Source organism: Psittacula echo (assembly GCF_963264785.1).
Source record: "Psittacula echo genome assembly, chromosome: 6".
NCBI classification, from domain to species: Eukaryota; Metazoa; Chordata; class Aves; order Psittaciformes; family Psittacidae; genus Psittacula; species Psittacula echo.
In genome coordinates, this window is record NC_137743.1 from 19,538,100 (window position 1) to 19,559,045 (window position 20,946).

A 20,946-nucleotide genomic window follows, 5' to 3' on the forward strand; every position below is an offset into this window, starting at 1 on the left:
TGAATTACGCTCTCAGCGCACTTGCGCTCAGTCAGAGGTAGGTACAAAATGAGGTACTCGAGCAGAAACAGCTTACGGGAGAGTTACTGATGCCCAGCGAACACTGTTTCTTCTCGTTCGTTTTTTTTTTTTTTTGTTTTTTTTTTTTGTTTTTTTTTTTTTTACATCCTTTCACTTAAGTTCTGATGCTGATCTTTCACAAGTATATGGAAATTATTTAAAAATAGAGTGCTGTTCTGAGTTTGCTTTCTCTCTGACACAGGGTAACGTTCCGAACTCTGTTCCCCACCACACTACCTATCATCACCTATTTATGTGGGCGCAGTGAAACCCGCAGCTTTGCCCAGCGGGGCTCGCTGCTCTCGCCTCCCGCACGAAGCGACACCGCGATGCCCCCTCCGCATCCCCGCACCATCCTCCTCCCCCCTGCACGCACACGCCCGAGGCTTCTCGCACACGAAGTTCGGCCCTGCCTGGCGCAGGGCGACTGCCAACGGGCCTCCCGGGATCGCGGCACCTGACACCGGGGCGGAGACCGGACGGGGTGATCACGCACCAGGCACATTCACCACGGTAGCGGGGCTGATGGAGCTCGTACCGGCCACTGCTCACACCGCTCCCCGGCCCCGGAAGGGGCACGACACAGCGCGGCACCACCCCCTTTTCCCTCTGCCCGCAGGGACCATTGGCGTAAAGCAGCGGGATGGAAGCAGCGCCCCGCCAGCTCCCTGCCTGGCGGTTCCCCGGGGAAGGCGACGGCTGCTTACCGGATCTCGCATCCGTGTGAGCGGCTCCGGCGGCCGGTTCTGCAGACAAAGCGAGGGGCCCCCACCGCGCTGCGGGGGGCATAGGGGAGCGGGCGGGCGGGAGCGGGCGGCCCGGGCCTCCGCCGCCGGGACTCAGTGCAGTGGGCACGCCGCGCAGGACCGGGCAGGTGCCGGCAGCAGGGCGGTGAGGAGCCGAGCGCAGCGCCCTGCGCCGCCGCAGCCGGCCCGGGTTACGGTGCGGGGCGAAGGGAGGAGCCTGCGCGGCGCCGGGGCCAGCAGCGTGGCCGCGATCCGCTCTGCACCGCGGAGTCCTCCGCCGCTACAGCCCAACGGCCGCGGGCCCCGCCGCGTGCCCCGGGGCTGCAGCTGCGTCCCAACGACTGCCCGGGAGGGAGAGGGGAGCGCCAAGGTCCGTGCACACCCGCGGTTGTCCCCGGCACCTCACCCGCTCTCCTGGGTCGGCCCAGCCATTCCAGTCCATAGGTGCTAGGTACCGAGGCCAGCGTGCCGCACCTGAGCTAACCTGAACCCCAGTGCGGCTGACGGGGAACACAGCACTGTTGCTAAGGAAGGTGTATGGATGAGGAGGAAGAGGAGAAAGGTCTAAATGAAGGTGTGACAGTCCGTATGGGGCTGTGGAACCGGGAGAGAGGGATAGCTGGAGAGGAGGGGACTTGGTTCCCTAAGGCAGAGGAGGTAAGGGGTTTGCAGTAGGCTGCCAGCCTGGGTTTCTGTCCAGGCATGCACGGCAGTGCAGTGCAGTACTGTGAGCTGGCCTTGATTTCTGCTAGGAATGTCCAGTCAACACAGCAGTCAGTCCATTATAACTTTGGATTAATTTCTTGGTGGCCTTCTACTGAACTTGCTCAGCAGACATCGATCATGTTGTCTTTCCTGTGGCCCAGACCTGGACATAGAAGTCTAGATGTGGTCTAAGATACTCGTATTTAGATCACCCTACACTCCCAGGCATGGTAGGGGCATTTACCATCGTTCCTGTTGTTGTGTGTGTGGCTATTCTGGCTGCTTGGCATCCCAGCCTTGAAGTATCACTCTTGGTGCTGGTGGCTGTGGTATGGGGCAACAGATCTTTAAGAACAGAAGGGACTGATTTCGGCAAGCAATAAAAATACTGTTTGTTCAAGCACCTTGTTATCTTGATGTTTTCCTGCAACACTTGTAGTTCACTAAGTTTGGCTGAAAATATTATAAAATACAGGCTTTGGTCTATGCCATGGAGGGCTTTGTCTGTGTTCACTGGGACTGTTGAGTTAATCATATCTGGAATCAGAGGTGCAAGGGACACTTGCAGTGCTGCAAGGGTGTTTTCTGAGTAGCTAACTGTCTTGTGAGGAAGTGTAAGGGGTGGATTTTTCTCTTGTCCAGACACTGCCCATTCCAGGTGGATGGCAGTAAGAAGAAAGCATTTGGTTGCAGGAAATTCTGGCAATTAGAGAGCCTATCTGAAGACTATTTGGAAAATGTCATCTTCCATTAGAGAATTTGGCAATCCTTTGTGAAACTCAGGTCAGAGGTGATGTTAGGTTGAACACCAGGCTAATTTAGGTGTTTGGTATGGAAGACACTATGTCTTGTGCTCTTTTCCAAGCAGCGTTGGTTACTGACCTAAATGCTTCCCTCTAACCTTTTGCAGGTTGTTTCTGCATGCCTTGGTTTCATATGGGATAGAGTTTTGGGTTTTTTTCCTAGTAGCTGATGCACTGCTGTGTTTTGGCTTTAGCCTGAGAACAACGCTGGTAACACACTGATGTTTCAGTTGTTGCTCATTAGCACTTACCGTGATCAAGAGCTTTCCAGTCTCTCATGCTCTGCCAATGGGGAGGGGCACAAGAAGCTGGGAGGGAACAGAGACAGGACACCTGACCCAAACTAGCCAAAGGGGTATTCCGTACCACAGCACTTCACGCCCAGTATATAAACTGGGGGGAGCTGGCTGGGAGCTGCTTATCACTGCTTGGGAACAGGCTGGGCATTGGTCCGTGCGTGGTGAGCAATTGTATTTTGCATCACTTGTTAATTTTGTTGTTGTTTGTTTTATTCCTTTTTGTACATATTTCCGTTTATTATTGCTATTGTTGTTATGTTTTACTTTGTTTCAATTACTAAACTGTTCTTATCTCAACACACGGGTTTTACTGGTTTTTGTGATTCTCCTCCCCATCCCATTGCAGGGTGTGGGAGTAAGTGGCTGCATAGTACTTAGTTGCCAACTAGGCTTAAACCACAGCACTGTGACTGGTTCTTCTTCTATGGAACAGGAAGGCCCTCTAGAGAATTTTGAACTTGATGTCCTTGAGTGCACCTTGTTGGCTGTTTCCAAGCTGAGTAAGCTTAATCTCAGACTCGTGTCCACATGATCAGGTTTTGAAGAGCTGCTAGATCCCTCTTCATTCATCTCCCAGAAAGGGCAGTCCCCAGTTTCTGCCTGCTGCTTTTTTTCAGTTGGGCAGAGCCATGTTCACATGGTTCACAGGGTATCCAATTTGGTTCATGGGTAGCCCTCATTTTGTGGCAGGTAAAAGGTGAGGGTAGGAGGTTGGTTTTGTGATTTTTTTTTTTTTTTTATTTTCCGTCCCTTCAATCATGTGTTTTGTACAGTATCATGCTGTTAGGTTCATTGTGTGCATCTTGTCTGAATGTTGGGTGGTGCTGCAGAAGTGTGAATGAAAGTAAGAGGCTTTGCTGCTAATCAGTTCTAAGAGGTGTTTGCTTCCTCTTTACCTAAGATGGAATTCCTGGTCCTGCTCCCCTTCCCTTCAGACCTAAAGCTCACATTTGTATTGAGTGTAACGTTTGATGTGCATGTAACAGGCCTGCCTTACTACATTGTGGAGGTTGGCTAGGTCTGTTCTGAGTTGGTCAGGAAACTGGGGTTTATAAATAATGTGCAGCCACTTCACGATCTCTGTGTCTTGGACTGTGAACCTCTCCAGAAGATGTGAGCTCATTTTCTGGTGGTACCACAGGTTGCTAGATAAGGTGTGTCATCTCCTTAGCATGTGTTTTCTATATTGCATTAGGCAAACATGTTTTGCTTATATATTGATATCTATCTTCCAGATTATCATCAAATGGGTTTCACTTGCCACTCGTCTTGATTGAGGAATCTGGGCTTAAACTCCCACCCAGAAACACCTGTAGTGGCAGAGCTACCATGTCTTAACCTGAAATGATGAGCCCTTTTGTGTGATCTTTTGCTTCCTGGAATAATCTTGTAGGTGAGCACACTAACATAGTGAACTGAGAAGCTAGAAGAACTTGAAACAACTTCTTCACTGACAGGGCCAGGAACATTTCTTGAGGCAGATCTATCATCCTTTGTGTGCATTTCCTCAGCTGCCAGGTTAAGAGCATGAAGACAGTTGTGCTTTTTGTAGTAAGGGAGCTAGCAAACCATTAATGTGAGGATAAGTGAGCTTCTGCATCTGTCCAACAATCAAGTGATTTCACTCTGACATAGGTTTTCTGATGTTGGATTCTTTGGCATTTGGGCCATTAAAGCCAACTACTGCCTGCTTAGACACCAGGGTGATCTCACACATGAAGATCTTTTGGGTCTGGCTTGCTGCTGTTGGTAATGTGATGAGAGGAAAACAGGTAAGACGCTCTGTCAAAAGGATAGATGATTTAATTTAAGCAAAGATCTGTAGTACTTCAGCAGAGAAAAAAGTATCTTCCATTTTGGAGTTTTCATGGGATAACACCTCTGTCTCAGGTGGAATATGTGGTATTGATATACAAGGGAAATAAAAATGAAATCTTAGTTGTAGTAAAATCAGCCCTAAAAAATTAAATCTTCCAAACAAAGGGATCCATGAAGCATTCCTTCCAATACCTTTGTATTTTCAGCGATCATACCCTTGTACCTCAACTTCTTCAGAGAGACTGCCGTCACCAAGATAATGTAACACCATGGAAAACAATGTTAGAAAGTTGCAAACCAAACATCAGTGGCTTGTAAATGCCTATACCAATCCCTATACCCGTGTTCTACCACTAAATAGAAATCTTTGGGGGTTTTACTGAGTGATTGAATTCCCTGTGTGTGAAGCTTTAAGGATATTTTTCTAACAGTTCAATGATTTTCCGATACATTTTCTGAGGTGCGTCAAGGCCCCAGATGAAACTAAGATGACCCCAAGAAGGAAAATGCTCATGATAAAGGAGATTTTTAATCCGAGGGAGCAGCTTTGCTGTGTCTTTTGGGTCTGCAAATTTGTCCCGTCCACCACTCCAGAGAGCAATTGGTGTGCTTATTTCCTCTATCTTGTACACAGGAGGAGTAGGCTGTAAGAAAGGGAGACGGCTTGAGTGAATGCTGTCATAGCAGGGTTGCTTTTAGAGAAAGAATTCTGTGCAAGCACCTCACTTTCCCTTCTGCACTCACTGCAATAAAACAGTAAGGATTAAGCCCACCCTCTTAGTGTCTATTTCCCTAAGACCATTCCGTGTCTACCACGAAAGGGAACAATCCATCCTATTTCTAGGTCTTTCCTTCATGTATAGCTAAGAATTGACACCTACTTGTGCTCTAAAGAGGTGGGTATATGGAAAGAGCAGTGTGTTTATCAGGCAAGGATTGCAGAGTAATTGTTCTTATATATCCTGTTTTTGGCTTAGGATCCTCTGCATGATTTTATGGGGCAGGGAGTGAAAGACTTTCAGTTGTATTAGACCAGACTTCATTTGACACTGTAGGTCACAATGTTGATACTGATGGAGTAATATCATTACAGAGGAAATCAAAAAACATGGGCAAGTAGAATGGAGATCTGAGACATGAGGCAAATGACTTAATGCAGAATGGCTATTAGTCTACAGAGTGGTAAGGGACCATGCACAAGATGCTTTTAAATCTACCCCTATTATCTAAGGGTGGTTCTCTTATTTTTCTCATTGACTGCTTTTTTGGGGCAGTTTCCTAACCATTCAAAGTATTGGGAATAGAATATTGCCACTTGAAAACTTAAACTTCAGTATTTAAAGACCGTATGTGTAGATGCAAAGTGTGTGAGCCATCTCTGGAGCTTTTCTCCACCTGTAAAATAGTGTGCCACCCATAAAATAACTTGCCCTGGCTCAGAAAAGCTCACTGTAGGTCAACTGATTAGATCAAATCTAAAAAAACCATGTCAGATAAGTTATCAGTTGCGGGAGTGAAGTATTTCTGAGTGCTGACTAAGCAGTAACCCAAGTGCCTAGTGACCAAGTTTTGTCTCTTTCCTTTTTTCTGTACAGGATATATTAGTTCATCACAGCAGTAGTCTCCATTGTGCTGTACTGAATTATCCCTTCTGTTTTATCTTCGCAGTAAGTAGCTTCCCAAAACCCACTTAGTGCATACCCACTTTTAGCTGTGAGATTCATTTCTTCCCTTAACTGAAAGGCAGACCTTGAGGATTTTTGGGGCAGTGAAGAGCTCCATACTCATCCAGTTCTAGGACTTGGCTATGGCTCTTAGCCTTTTGAAAATGTTTTTGAACACATGTCTGCTTCAGTAGGAGAGGCAAACCAAACTTTCTTAGCTGTCTGCAAGGACCTGCCTATGCCTTCTCTGTGTAAAGACTTTTATGAGTATTAAATTCAGGTGAAACATTACCTCAGACACTCCTGCTCTCTTTGTGTATCACCCACAGGTGCTGAAATGTGAATTTTTCAGGACCTGAGGATGAGTTCTCTGGGAAACTGTATTGTCTTACCTGGTTGTATTTCTTCATGTTTTCCTGAGAGCCATAGTCATAAGCTTGCAATTGGTCTGCATATATTACCTATTAATATTGTAACAAGAACAGATAAAATTAAAGTGTTAAGAGGCAGAGCAGAGTGCAGGAGGCATTTTCCTGCCTGTGATTGAAGCCAAGGCTCAGGCAGTGAATAGTATTCAAGGGGTACTGAGGATGAATTGTGGGGTGAATGGCTTCATCACTTTTCCCCTTGCTAACTTTTTGCTCTGATCCTCAGCCACCACCCTTGGTATGTTATGTTATTAAAATTTTGCTTGATTATCTTAGTTTGGTAGTTTATGTCCCTGTTTGTGACACAGAAGTGTACCAGGGCTGTTACTAGTCATATGTTACATATGATACCTCTGCACACACCTTGACACAGAGGCTCTGGACTTCTTATAAAAGTTGTGATTATCTTAACACTAAACTGTTGTCTTCTTGAATGTGCTATTTTTAAAAGGAAAAACAAATGATAAAAAACCCCAAAACAAACCCAAAAGATTAACCTGCTTTACTGAAAATATGTGTGCATTTTTTTAATCAAACCTTTAAGTAACTGAGGAATCTGTTGGCTTGTCTCTATTTTTCTGGCTCTGGGTGCTGGTGGTCTGGGTCCTGGGAATGTTAGTCAGGGGCGTGTGCAGGAGTATGCATGTATTTAAATGTTGGCAGAAGTAACACAGTTCTCTACACATACAGTCGTGTTTCTGGGCCAATGCTCTTTTGCCCTAGTCTGATTTGAAGCATAGGCAGAACAAGCTTAGCTCTGAGAGTGGCATAAGATGAGCAGAAGAGGCAGTTCCCCACTTGCTGCTCATGCCAGAAGAAGAGTTTGTGTGGTTAACTGGCTTTGGGAGGTGAGCCAGGCTGCAATTAACTCTCTAGGAGTAAAGCTTAACCTGGATCTCTTCTTTGTCTGGCTTATCCCCTGGCCTGATACCAAAGGGGCAATTCAGGTAATGATCTGGTGTGCCATGGGAAACAGTGCTGCCTGCAGCAGGTGCTCATGGCAGCATGTGAGAAGATGGGATGGGCAGTTTCCCAAACCCACCATCTCTGGACTTCCCTGTGATCTGTTGGTTGCATAAAAAGCAGCAGTAAAAGTGTGTCAGTATGCAGTTATACCTGATGCCAATGAAGAACGTTCTTTACTGATGTTCCAGCAGGGTAATGTCCTACATATACATCTATTCGACTCTGGAGAGAAAGCAGAAGTGTTATAAATGTAATGATCCAGTGCTGTGACAGAATAAAGCTGTGAGGAACCTGAGCAACATACTGCTTCTGTGTTAAACCCCATTTTAATAGGATATTCTTTAAATATCAGAAAGACTATTGAGGAGAAACATATGTGAGATTACAGTAGGAATGGGTATGTAGAATTTTATCCATTTGGGAGCTTCTTTTCCACATTAGTGCTTAGTCATGATTTGAGGAATCTGTATGGCCTTTGTGTTTTCCAGTTTCTACAGTCTGTATGATGCCTAGTGCTGTGTTTAATAAGTAAAGGATTGTTAATACATCATCTGCTCGAGCATAATGAGGCTACATGTGTGGGAGGTTTTTATGAGAACACTTGTTAAATAGTCTTGGTATAAGAGATGGAAGGCCATTGGAGAAGAGGCATGTGGAAGGTCTGCAAGAAAAAAAGCTGTCAGCCAGCATAAAGGAATGAAATCTTGCCATTGGGAGAAATCTGAAGAAACAGGTTTGAAAATGTTTTGATGGGTAACAACCGAAAGGAAACAATCTTTTTATGTTCAGATGATCTGGATGTCTTCCTATTTAGGAAGATATGAATTGTGCAAAAGAAAAGATATCTTTCTCCAGCCAGTTTTCTATTTTAAAAAGCTTTGGTATCAGTGCAATTTTTCTTTGGCTAAGCCCCATAAGAGGGGACACTGAGGGACATCATTGCAAGATGGAACCATTCTGAATTCAGCCTTTCTTCCTTGTGTGCTTTGAATGTGTCAAGTGGTACATCTCATCACTAGCTGAGGTCCTAGTTGGCATTTCCTGAAAACCCTAACACGTTTCTCTATGCCTCTGCAACTGTATGTAGCCATAAGGCAGAAAAATTGTTTTCCTTTAAAATTACATGAGTTATACTTGCATCAAGGTGTTCTTGGACATGCTTACCGTGTTCAGATTTTGTACCTTGTCCCCAGCTACAAAGCCTAAGACACTGCCACAAAGTTTTCCCAGAGATTCACAGAGCAGTACTAGAGGCGGTTTCAGCAGTTTATTCTGACGAAGAATTCCTTTGCAGCCAGCTGATAACTGAGGGAAGCAAAAATGCAAACCTTCATTTTCTTCTTGTAGGATTATTTCATATAGAAAAAAGTCACTCCTTCTCTACAGCCTTACCTCTTAACTAAGATTATTGAAACTGCTTGCCATCCCAGTGTCCTTTAAGTGTGTTCTTCCTAAGACCACACCACAGGTTTTTCCTGCTGTTTATTATTAGACATGAGTTCTGCAGGTCATTATCTGTCTGGTTTTAGTGCACTGACCTCATAACTGCAAAGACTAGGAAGTCCCTTTTTGCCCTAATATTTCTTCCAGGGAGGTGCACAAACAGTACTGTGAGTACTGCTGCTCAGGAAAAAGGGAGCAGACAAATGAGAAGGGTGTAGAGCTGGATGGTTTGTATCACATAGTGGGTACAACTTGGACAGAAAGAGTATGTGCTCTGGCAGTTTGACATAAAGTATAGCATGCAGGATTTCCACCATACCCACCAAATTCTATTAAACTGGCAAATTACCCCAACTATTCTATGATTCTATGATTCAGGTGTGAAATAGGTATTTCCCTTTAAGGAAATTTTCCAGAAAGCCAACCGTATCCTGGGCTGTATCAAAAGGAGTGTGACCAGCAGGTCGAAGGAGGTGATCCTGCCCCTCTATTCTGCTCTCGTGAGACCTCACTTGGAGTATTGTGTGCAGTTCTGGTGTCCTCAACATAAAAAGGACATGGAACTGTTGGAACAAGTCCAGAGGAGAGCCACGAGGATGATCAGGGGAGTGGAGCACCTCCTGTATGAAGACAGGCTGAGAAAGTTGGGGCTGTTCAGCCTAGAGAAGAGAAGCTGCGTGGAGACCTCATAGCAGCCTTCCAGTATCTGAAGGTGGGCTATAGAGATGCTGGGGAGGGACTCTTCATCAGGGACTGTAGTGATAGGACAAGGGGTAACGGGTTCAAACTTAAACAGGGGAAGTTTAGATTGGATATAAGGAAGAAATTCTTTAGTGTGAGGGTGGTGAGGCACTGGAATGGGTTGCCCAGGGAGGTTGTGAATGCTCCATCCCTGGCAGTGTCCAAGGCGAGGTTGGATGAAGCCTTGGGTGGCATGGTTTAGTGTGAGGTGTCCCCATGGCAGGGGGCTTGGAACCAGATGATCTTAAGGTCCTTTCCAACCCTAACTGTTCTATGATTCTACGAAATGTTCGCAAGCATAAATGAACTGCGTGTCTAATAAAATTAAGGTGTTTTATTTGGAATTTTCCGCTAGTGCTTAAGGCTAGATTTAGTAGATTTAGATTGTTGTATTTGTGAGGTTCCTTCAAAAACATTTGATTTAAACAAATAAAGGTGAAAGTATCCCTGTTAGCTGAAAGTAGTTGCAAAAGAGATTCTGCGTCATGCCTTGCAGCTTAGATCTGTGCAAAGTCTTAAGTCTACCAGCACTGTCAGCAGCCTGATATACTGAATTAATTCTTAACTCACCACCCCCTTAAAATCAGTTTAGATTGAGTGAGTTCAGTAGAGACAAAGCAGACAATTATGTCTTTTAGCAAGAGGAATGACATACCTTGATCAGAAACTGGGGAAACCGCGTAAGTGTTACCAGAGGGCTGGTACCATATGTGGTTGTGACTACTGGTCCCAAAGCAAAGAACACTTTAACCCTTTGAGCCAACTCAGGATAAGTAGCAAATGCTACAAAGCCTGCAAAAGCAGAAGACACAAGTCAAGTTAGTAAAGAGATCTCCATAGATCAAATAAATAAAAAAGCAGTAGGCAACAAATTGAGACTAGATTAGCAGCCCATTGGCAGTTGCCCATTTCTGTGCTGCAGGCCTGGAGGAAGTGCTTGGTTCTTGAAACTTATTTGAGAGACAGAGTTCATTCTAAGGATACAGGTTCATTAGAGCATGTCAAGGCATTGGTTTTCTCAGAACTGAAAATGTTGTGTTCATTCCATTTTGGGGGGGAGAAGTTGCTTTAATCAGATTTTCTTAATGCAAGTTCCTTCTGAAGTTCCCCAAACTCTAATAAAATAATGAGGTTTTCAGCTTGCAGTCTCTGAAAGACTGTATATATTTATGCTGACATGCAGTAATATAATAATTATCTGAAGATTAAGAGCAGAATTTTCACTCATAACTAAGAGTAAACCCAGGTAACAGTGAATGCACACATAAAGAAGGAGTATGGAGAAAGAAAAAACAAAAAGGGTGCATCACATCCTGTTTCCTGAGCATGCTTAAATTTCTCCACTGCTGCATTTGCTGAGAACTTTAACTGGTTGACTAAAACATAGGAATCTAAAGGCAAAGATGGGGATGTTTTAGCCTAAATGATTTGTTCTGGAAAAAGACCCTTAGAATACACATATGAGAAGAAAGAAGAATTGCCTAAGAATGTGGCCACTTATATTTTCCCCTGTTTCTGAGTTTATTTTTGCAAAATGCAGTGGCACACCGTGGCATAAGTCACAATGTCTGCTCATAGATCTTATGCATATATATATATCATAAACACCAACTGTTTATATATCATAAACATTAATTGTTTTGGACCAGGCAGTCCTAATATTACCTGCAGTTGCACCCTCTGAGTGACCAACAAAATACACTTCCTTCTGTCCGGTTTTATTCATTATGAAGTACAGCTCTCCTCGAACATCATATTTACCTATCTCATCGAAGCTACAGGGGAGAAACAAAGAAAGCTATCAGATAATTAAGTTGTTACAGTGTGAGCTACTGAGTATCATTTTTCTTCACTGCACCAAGCAGGACTCCTTTAAAGATGATGTTTCATGCTTTGTCTGCATTCTTGCTTGAGTTGGGGAAGGGGGTAGAGGGACACAGTGAACTGCAAGGCTGCCTGATGCCTTGCGCTCTCTGCAAAGGAGGTGTTAGTTTTGTCTTTTAGCTGAGGGTCTTCCAGAAGTGAATGTAATCATTGCTCTCACCAGCATGGGTTACAAAAAATTATTTCTCAGCTGATATCAATTGTGCTAAATCAGATTTGAACACTGAGCTGAGGAGTCTCCTCTCCTGTCTGCACCCAGGACATGTTATGGGAGACTTCAAAGTTACAGATGTGTTCCAATTTTGGAAGTCTTTCCCCCAAAGGAACCAGCACTGTGTTTGGACAAAGGTGACCTGTGTGCTTGCAGATGTGCTTCTGTATATGGTGATTCCAGAAGGGCCTGCCCACATCATGCAGCCAAGACCTTGTTGTGTCCTCCTTGACATAACCAGAAGTGGCTGCATCTTTTGCTCTAGTCTCCTTAGATGATGCATATCCCACTTGAAGTCAGATTATATGAAAACCATTATGGTTTTCATATAATCCAGAAGGATATATTTTTCATACAACCAGAAAGGGAGAGGTCCCCTGAGAGTTGCCTTCTTCTGTGATTCTTTTTCCATGGAGTACCTGAACTGCCAAAACTCTTTCTGGCAGGGCTTAAAGGTCTTGTGTTTTAAAGACCAGGTGTTTCCTCGGCTGTTTCCCAACCAGACGTCATAGCCAGCATCTGCGAGGATGAAGCCCAAGCTGCTGTTAGGCAGGTTAGAAATCCAGTGAATAGAATCTCCTAAAGTACCATGGTGTAGCAAGACTGCAGGCTTTTTCCCTGAAAAAGAAGAGGGTTTTCTTATGCTGTAGTAGGTAATGTCTAGTTAAAACTGGGATGCAGAGTCTGGTTTTTCAGGAGTTTCTTAACCTGTATACCGAATTCAGGCCAGATTCCTGACTAGGTGGCCTTGCTGAGACTGAAAGGTGTGGAACATGTCACGGCATGTGCAAAGGAGAAAGATGGGGACCCACAGAAGGGTTGACTCTCAAGCTTTCTCCTGTTTTTCCTACTTCCATCCTATGACTGTGTCGTACCTGTATTTTGGCTGTTCCTCCCAGCAGGAATTCTGAAAACACCAAGAATGTACCCATCCTCCGTAGTAACTTCGTATTCCTCACTGGGGTATCCATGGTATCTGATAATTTCACTCTGTGAGAAGCCAAAGGAGAGCTTGTGAACATGCAGGTTGTTCTGTTTTGGAGGGTAACCAAGCTGAGCAGTGTGGATGTGGGCTATTCTGAGATATCAGTGCAAGGCCGCTGGCCACAGAGAGCGCGGCTGAGAATGATTATTACAGATCTTGTAAAAAGATGCACCAAAGTCTTCTTCAGTCCTGCTTAAGTGGTAGTTATCTGGTATTCGACAGCACATTATGGGATGAAACAGGACTGTACTGAGTGACTAACTTTTTGGGAGATAATTTGTCCAGTTTTGCAAGGCTGATACAGATCATACCTTTCTATAAATTAAATATATAGGAGTGTTGATATAAGACAATGCCAAAAGCTGTGGGTTTTGGTCCATAATCAATCCTTCCTTATCAAAGTGTGGTTAGGCAAGCCAGGTAGGGTGGATCTCCTATTACAGATTCACTTACAGCACCACATATTACACTCTTGCCACTAATGTGAGGAAATCTTTGATGATTCAGAGCAGTGGGTCTTGAATTACTTTGTGTAATGCCAATCTGCTGTTTGAAGGAGGAATTCATCATCCATCGCCACTATACAAGTTGTTACAGAAAGGGAGGGCTTTGCTTACTCTGAGACTAGAAACCAGCCTTTGCCTCCACAGCAAAGGAATTCTTTTCTCTGGCAGCTTGGACTGTTTGGATGGAAGCATCAAGGTGCTAGCACTGGCTTCTAGGCTAGTGCACTCTCTCACTTTGCTGGAGCTACTTTTAACCTCCTCACTGGGAATGTCAGTGATGGGGCAGTGGCAGCGGTAGTGGTATTGGGAGAGACACTTTAGAAAGAAAGGGAGAGAAAGTGACCAAACTTACAACATTCATAAAGGATTCGGGGTCACAAGGCTTCCTGAACTGGCTTTTGTCTGAGTTCAGAGTGGAGGGTGTTGTGAATCCTGCTGAAAAGGCAATTGCTTGAGAGCAGAACAGCGTGAGAAGGCACCACATCTTGGGGCTGAGTGAAAGAACACATGCAGGGTGGTTTGCATTAGGAATGGCATGGAATTCCACAGGAAAAGCTGAGTGGGGAGGCTTCTAAAGGTTGCCCATGGTCTGTTCCCCAAGCGCCTGCCAGAATAAGTACCTGTGTGAGGAGGGTCTGTCTGCAGCTCACCCTGTTCAACAAGGACCAGGATTGTGCCAAAGGCTCCAGGAGGATGTGGAATCAACCTGGGGCAATGTGCCTGTATAATACTGGTGCTAATTTGTGTCATAAATTCCTTTCTTTTCTCTCTCACATGTAGTCCTCCCTATAGTAAATCTGTGTTTTGGCCACCTGAAGAAAAGATTGCATTTTCATGGTTTTTTATGGGTTGACGAATGGTCACAGGGTAGCTCTTCTGAATAGAAATCTTAGAATGCATTTTACTTAGAGCTCTGCTTTTTGGCTGCAGCCACCTTTGTAATCAGCATAGAGGAAACAAGTCATAAAACCGGAGTGTCTTATATGACCATATCATGGGGAAGATTTTTAAGATTTGGAGAGCCTGAAAAGGATAGCCTAAGGTTTTGTTTTCTTTGAACTTCTTCATGAGGGAGGGAGTTCTCAGTTCTTTACATTTTTGATTAAATCTGTCATATCCCTTGAGTCACTGAAACATTTGGATTAAACCAAACCTGGATATATTCAGGTCCACCCACTTGGTAGGAGAGTACTTCAATTATTGTCATATAGAATAGCATTGTGCTCTGGAAGCACAATTTTATACTTGATATTCCACTGCTTTCTGCTGTTTTATTCAGTTCAAACAGAAGTAAAACCTGTTCCTCTATTTCTACACGTGGAACAATGCTTGAGAACAAAACCGAAGAGTTCAGCTTAAGTCACAGTTTGTTTTTGTACAGCAATAAGGTAGCTAAATTGTTGCCTTTTTAGGGTGTACTTTTTTCTATATGCTATATTGTCACCTGACTTAGCTGGCATGTTTTGACACACTTTCAGATGAATGCTTTTTAAATCAGAGTGCGCCAATTAACTCCAAGGCTTGGCACGCAATGTCTCATTAATTTCAGTGGCAAAGTCTTGACTATAGGAGCCTTGAAGAACAATCTAGTCTTTTTATGTAATGAAACAACAAGAGTAGCGTTTACCATGACAAACTGGAATTAACTGAAATATTTCATTTAAAAAAAAAGAGAAAAAAAGTAAAGTAAGAGACCCGAAAGACACACTCAAAATGACGTTTCTGGAGATTGTTGATATTTACTAAAAATAGGCTTTTAATCTTCTAAAAATTCATCAGTGTACTATTAAGAAAGTCAGAATTTTTTTTTTTCTCAGACACTGTAAATGGAATGGAAAAGCACCAGTGCAGTTAATGTGGCTAGCAAATGTCAGAATCTCCTGGTTAAATTACAAGGAAAGCTTACATGCGATTGGAACTATGAGAGCAAAGTGTCCTATTTATGCACATGCTTTCAATACTGAGATTATCACGCATCCTCAGTGCCATCCTTAGGAAAAAACCCCCAACAATTAGAACAAAATTAAACCATCAGATACTCCTTTTTCCTGTTTGCCCAGGGCAAAGACATCTTATTCTCAGCTTTATCAAACATGCACTTTGACGCATAGCATCAGGCTTGCAAATCAGAAAAGATGCAAGCTGTCTACTCTGACTTGCAACTGCACAAAGGCAAGGCTGCACATCTTTATGGAGAAAGGCAGCAGAGAAAAATACATATGAATGCATATGTACAAGCAACTTACCTCTGCTTTGACTGCCTTGATTGTGTCTTCTGTTGCAGTTCCTAATTTGTCTCCACTAGCAGACTGATTGACTGGCAGAAACCTTTGCCAATAAAAGGAGCAGCACCAGAGTGCTGTGTGATGTTTGGACGTATGGGAGAGCATGTTTAAGTGCTGATTTGGCAGTACTTAAGGAGTGGGGTTATTTTATGATAAACAGCACCTTTGCGTGACATTCTGAATGACTAAATTGCACCTTTGAGGAGAGGTAACGAGGCGACTAACCTGTGGTTAAGATACTTAGTAAGGGCCTGGGGGATTCTTGTCCCCTGAGGCTGTGACAGATCTTGTTCTGTACTGCTGCCTGTGTTGAGGACTGCTGTGGCCACATTATTTTGAGATGAAGGGAGTTAAAATCAAATTTTTCACAACACTTCCTACCCATGAACATGGTCTTTGCAGCTCTGGCTTGTACAGAATCTGGTGTGGTCACTGATTCCACACCTGTCACTTGTTTTCTGAACTGCTGTTTGCATATTGCTCAGGGACAATTCTTCTTTGTTAGGTAATCTTAAAAATACAAGTGATCTGAAAGATGTGTGTTTAACCTCAAACATACATTCATAAATCCGTTGTTTCATGAACACCACAACTTGCAAAGACCAGTTTGTTCTGAATTAGCCTGCTTATGTAAGGATTCTCAGGTATTGAATTAAATTTGAAAATGTGTAAACTTTGAGTCAGAGAGGATGGTAAGAAGATTTCTTGCTTCTTCTAAGCCATTTCCATGAACTCTCTGAAAACACAGTATGTTTGAAGACCTCTGCCTAACCACTGAACTAATTGTAGTCAGCCCAGGGGCTCCGTACTCACTGCAACTGGCTTGGTGCCCTGGTACAGCAAATTCTCTGGAATGTGGGTGCTAATCATCTGCTGTTTTGTATGGGTAAACAGAGTGAATTAAGTCTGTGTTAGTAAACAAATCCAGAGAGTCACCACATAAACTATTCTGCTTTATAGAGTGCAGTCCATGGAAAAGCCAAAAAAATGATTTCTCAATGAAAAACATTACAGCTTGCACATTTCATACCCTGCCTAATGAGAGATATGGAAGATTTTTCTCTGCTTTATTCCCAGCTAATGGCATACTACATTTTTTTGTTTTGTAGAATTGTCAGCCTGGAATGATCTGCAACATTATACCTAGTTTCACCAGGGATGTGTGATATTGTTTGTGATACTAGCAAAGAATGAAAGATAGGTTAACCTACCTGAACAGGGAAAAAAGACTATGAAAGTACTGCCTGTAAAAAGAGCAAAGGAAACAGAAAACCTAAAATGATCAGCCAGGTGGTTTTCCCAGGGCAAGGCTCATCCTTTGCACTCCAGGTGTGCTGATCCCTGCAATTTCCCCAAATGCAGGAAACTCAACTGCATAATCTGTGGTAGTGGGAGACTGTGTTCGCGCTCTCTCCCTCCTGTATCTTCTCTCTCTAGCAGTAGGACGCCTTTTGTTAATAGCTGAGACGTGGGTTGATACACGTGGGGAGCTGGACAGATCAGATAGATCGTCTCTCACTTGTTTGAACACCTGGGACAGTTTTTCCACAGCTGAAATGATGTAAGGGGTGAGATTGTCTTCAGACTCTCAGAGCTGACGAATCATTTCATCCACTATTGGTGGCACTATGTCATTCCAGGTTATTCCTGCCGATGAGTGGGCATATGATGCTGGTGCACTCTCTGTAAATTTCAGCCACATGGGTTGTGTACATTTGACTTCATCTGGATCTACGGATGCATTCTGAGCATCTGGCCTGTGATAGATCATCTCTACAATGGCTGATTCCCTCAGGGACAGGATGCCTTTCTCTGTCACGGTCTAGTTGATTGAACGACTCATAACATTGTCCTTGTACGGAAACTTGTCTTTCACAGCTGCCAAGAGCCGCCTCCAAAGGCTGAGGGACTATTTCGCTTTTGCAACAGCTTTGTCAATTCCCCCTTCCCTAGCAAGTGATCCCAGCTGCTTGGCTTCCCCACCTTCTAGTTCATGATCGTCAGCCCCATTGTCCCAGCATCAGAGCAACCAGGTGATGATGTGCTTCCCCGGTTGATGGGTAAAATCTTTTCGCATATTCCATAGCTTGGTTGAGGTCCGGGGTCGAGAAGTCACCTCTTTTTCCTCTTCTTCCTCTTCTTCCTCTGATTCACGCAATAACAACTCTTGATCAGATGCTGTCCTGTGTAGTAAGTGCATTGGTTCTTCATCTTTCTTCACTATATGGGTTGCTTTCTGTGTCTCTTTTTTGCCTTTCCCCTTGTGTACAGGGGCAACTGATATTGGCACAAGTTGGTCCTCTGGTTTAGTTGCAGTGACTATCACTGTGGTTGGGGTGGCTGCAGTATCTGTTGTCAGGGTTGGTGCAGCCGCTGTACTTGGGGTATGAGTATCACCAGCAGCTGTGCTGTCTGTTGCTGTCAGGGTTTGAGTAGTTGCTGTACTTGTCACTGGAACTGGTGTACCTGCTGTGTTTGGAGCTGGAGTAGCTACGCTGTCTGTTGCTGTCGGAGTTTGAGTAGCTGCTGTACTTGTCGCTGCGGTTGGTGTAGTTGCTGTACTTGCAGTTGGAGTAGCTGTGTTATCTGTTGTAGTCAGAGTTTGAGTAGCTGCTGTGTCACTGGGGTTGGTGTAGCTGCTGTATTTGGAGTTGGAGTAGCTTCATTGTTTGTTGCTTTGCCATCAGATCCAGAGACATTTTTTTCCCTTTGAAGGTGCTGGATAGTGTTGAACAGGGCTCTTTAAGCATAGGCCAAGCCCCAGCACGTTGCCATGATTTGTCCCTCTCTGGTATGACCAGGATGACAACACACCTCATTTAAGTGTTTTACTAATTTCTCTGGATTTTGCACTTGTTCAGTGATGAAGTTGCTGAATGCCTTCTTTGTCTCTGTCTACTCTGCTGGAGGCAGTCCTGAAGAGCCCCGTACCCCTGAGGACCCAGAGGAAGTCAGGAAATTGGAGGAGATTGCCTTAGTTGATGAGGACTGGGTTAGGGAGCAATTAAGCAATCTGGACATCCATAAATCCATGGGTCCAGATGGGATGCACCCCCGAGTACTGAGGGAGCTGGCTGAAGTCATTGCTAGACCACTCTCCATCATCTTTACCAAGTCTTGGGAAACGGGAGAGGTGCCTGAGGACTGGAGGAAAGCAAATGTCGCTCCCATCTTCAAAAAGGGCAAGAAGGAGGACCCGGGTAACTATAGACAGGTCAGCCTCACCTCCATCCCTGGGAAACTGATGGAACACCTTATCCTTGGTGCCATCTCAAGGCATATCAAGGATAAGAGGGTCATTAGGGGCAGTCAACATGGCTTCACCAAGGGGAAGTCGTGCTTGACCAACCTCATAGCCTTTTATGAAGACATAACAAGGTGGTTGGATTATGGCAGAGCAGTGGATGTGGTCTACCTTGACTTCAGTAAGGCGTTTGACACAGTCTCCCACAGCATCCTCATAGCTAAATTGAGGAAGTGTGGCCTGGATGATCAGGTAGTGAGGTGGACTGCGAACTGGCTGAAGGACAGAAGCCAGAGAGTTGTGGTCAATGGGGCGGAGTCTAGTTGGAGGCCTGTATCTAGTGGAGTGCCTCAAGGGTCAATACTGGGACCAGTATTATTCAATATCTTCATCAACGACCTGGATGAGGGAATTGAGTGTACTGTCAGCAAGTTTGCTGATGACACTAAGCTGGGAGGAGTGGCTGACATGCCAGAAGGCTGTGCTGCCATCCAGCGTGACCTGGACTGGCTGGAGAGTTGGGCTGTGAAAAATGTGATGAAATATAACAAGGGGAAGTGTAGAGTCTTGCATCTGGGGAGGAAAAACCCCAGGTTCCAGTACAGCTTGGGGAATAACCTATTAGAGGGCAGTGTAGGGGAAAGGGACCTGGGGGTCCTGGTGGACGGCAGGATGACCATGAGCCAGCACTGTGCCCTTGTGGCCAGGAAGGCCAGTGGCATCCTGGGGTGTATTAGAAGGGAGGTGGTCAGTAGGTCAAGAGAGGTTCTGCTTCTCCTCTACTCTGCCCTGGTGAGACCGCATCTGGAATATTTTGTCCAGTTCTGGGCCCCTCAGTTCAAGAAGGACAGGGACCTGCTGGAGAGAGTCCAGCGCAGGACAACTAAGATGATTAAGGGAGTGGAGCATCTCCCTTATGAGGAAAGGCTGAGGGAGCTGGGTCTCTATAGTTTGGAAAAGAGGAGAGTGAAGGGTGACCTCATTAACATTTATAAATATATAAAGGGTGAGTGTCACGAGCATGGAGCCAGGCTCTTCTTGGTGACAACCAATGGTAAGACAAGGGGTAGTGGGCTCAAACTGGAACACAAGAGGTTCCACTTAAATTTGAGAAGAAACTTCTTCTCAGTGAGGGTGACGGAACACTGGAATAGGCTGCCCAGGGAGGTTGTGGAGTCTCCTTCTCTGGAGACATTCAAAACCCGCCTGGACGCCTTCCTGTGTAACCTCATCTAGGTGTTCCTGCTCCGGCAGGGGGATTGGACTAGATGATCTTTTGAGGTCCCTTCCAATTCCTAATATTCTGTGATTCTGTGTGAAGTTCCAAAGCACTGAAGGGGTTCACTGGCCTAGATACTTGCCCATACTATCCCACACACCCTGCCACTCATGACTGTCCAGCCTTGGGGAAAATCTCTTGGTCCTCTCATACCATTGTCTAACCCTAGATAAGACCCAAACTTGACTCTGCTTAACTTTCGAGATCAGATGAAATGGTCATGGGCAAAACGCACTCTGTGCTGACAATCAGCAGGCAGGTCTCAAGGGTGCCCAAAGGCCATTCAAAACCTTCAGAACTCTCAAATGATGTATATGATGATGTAAATAGTCTGGTGGGGGAGCTGGGAAAATAAGGGAATGTCTCCATCATAGGTTTACCACCCGAGGAAGGAAAAAAAGATGTGTAGTTGCTAAACACTTCCATTGTATACCTCCCAAAGTATAGAGGTGGTGACCACACTGGGAACGCAAGCCAGATCAGTTTCATGATCAATGACTCTATTGTATTACAAGTCATTACCATAAAGTACAGTGAAACAAGAACCTTAGCCCAAGCATCCCAGCCAGTAAAGACTAAAACAGCAAATACTGGCTGTAAGTAAGGTACGACATGCTGAAACTCTGAGATCAAGAGCAGCAACTTTGAGAGCCAATAAATCAGCATTGGGATGAGTGACTATTAATCCGAAACAATGAATGCTTATCACAAATATGATTAGACATGATCTGGTCAGATCTGTCATTATCTCAACCCTCCAGGCTCCACGTTGAGAACCACAAAGAACTGTCGTGGTTTAAGCCCAGCCTGTAACTCAGAACCATGCAGTTGCTTCCTCACTCCCCCACCTTCTTCCTCCCTCCACTCCTGGAGGGATGG

The 20,946-nt window shown here is 44.6% G+C and overlaps 1 protein-coding gene across 1 annotated transcript; it reads right to left on the reverse strand.

The window, feature by feature from the left end:
• Positions 1 to 4,841: 4,841 nt before the first annotated feature.
• LOC308223210 (lipase member M-like) lies at positions 4,842 to 13,743 on the reverse strand (the record flags this gene model as incomplete). Its single annotated transcript, XM_080621963.1, has 9 exons — positions 4,842 to 5,075; positions 6,488 to 6,556; positions 7,640 to 7,711; positions 8,654 to 8,794; positions 10,329 to 10,465; positions 11,339 to 11,448; positions 12,188 to 12,386; positions 12,644 to 12,758; positions 13,612 to 13,743. 9 exons carry the CDS (start codon positions 13,741 to 13,743, stop codon positions 4,842 to 4,844), a joined length of 1,209 nt encoding a protein of 402 aa, XP_080478089.1.
• Positions 13,744 to 20,946: the final 7,203 nt, after the last annotated feature.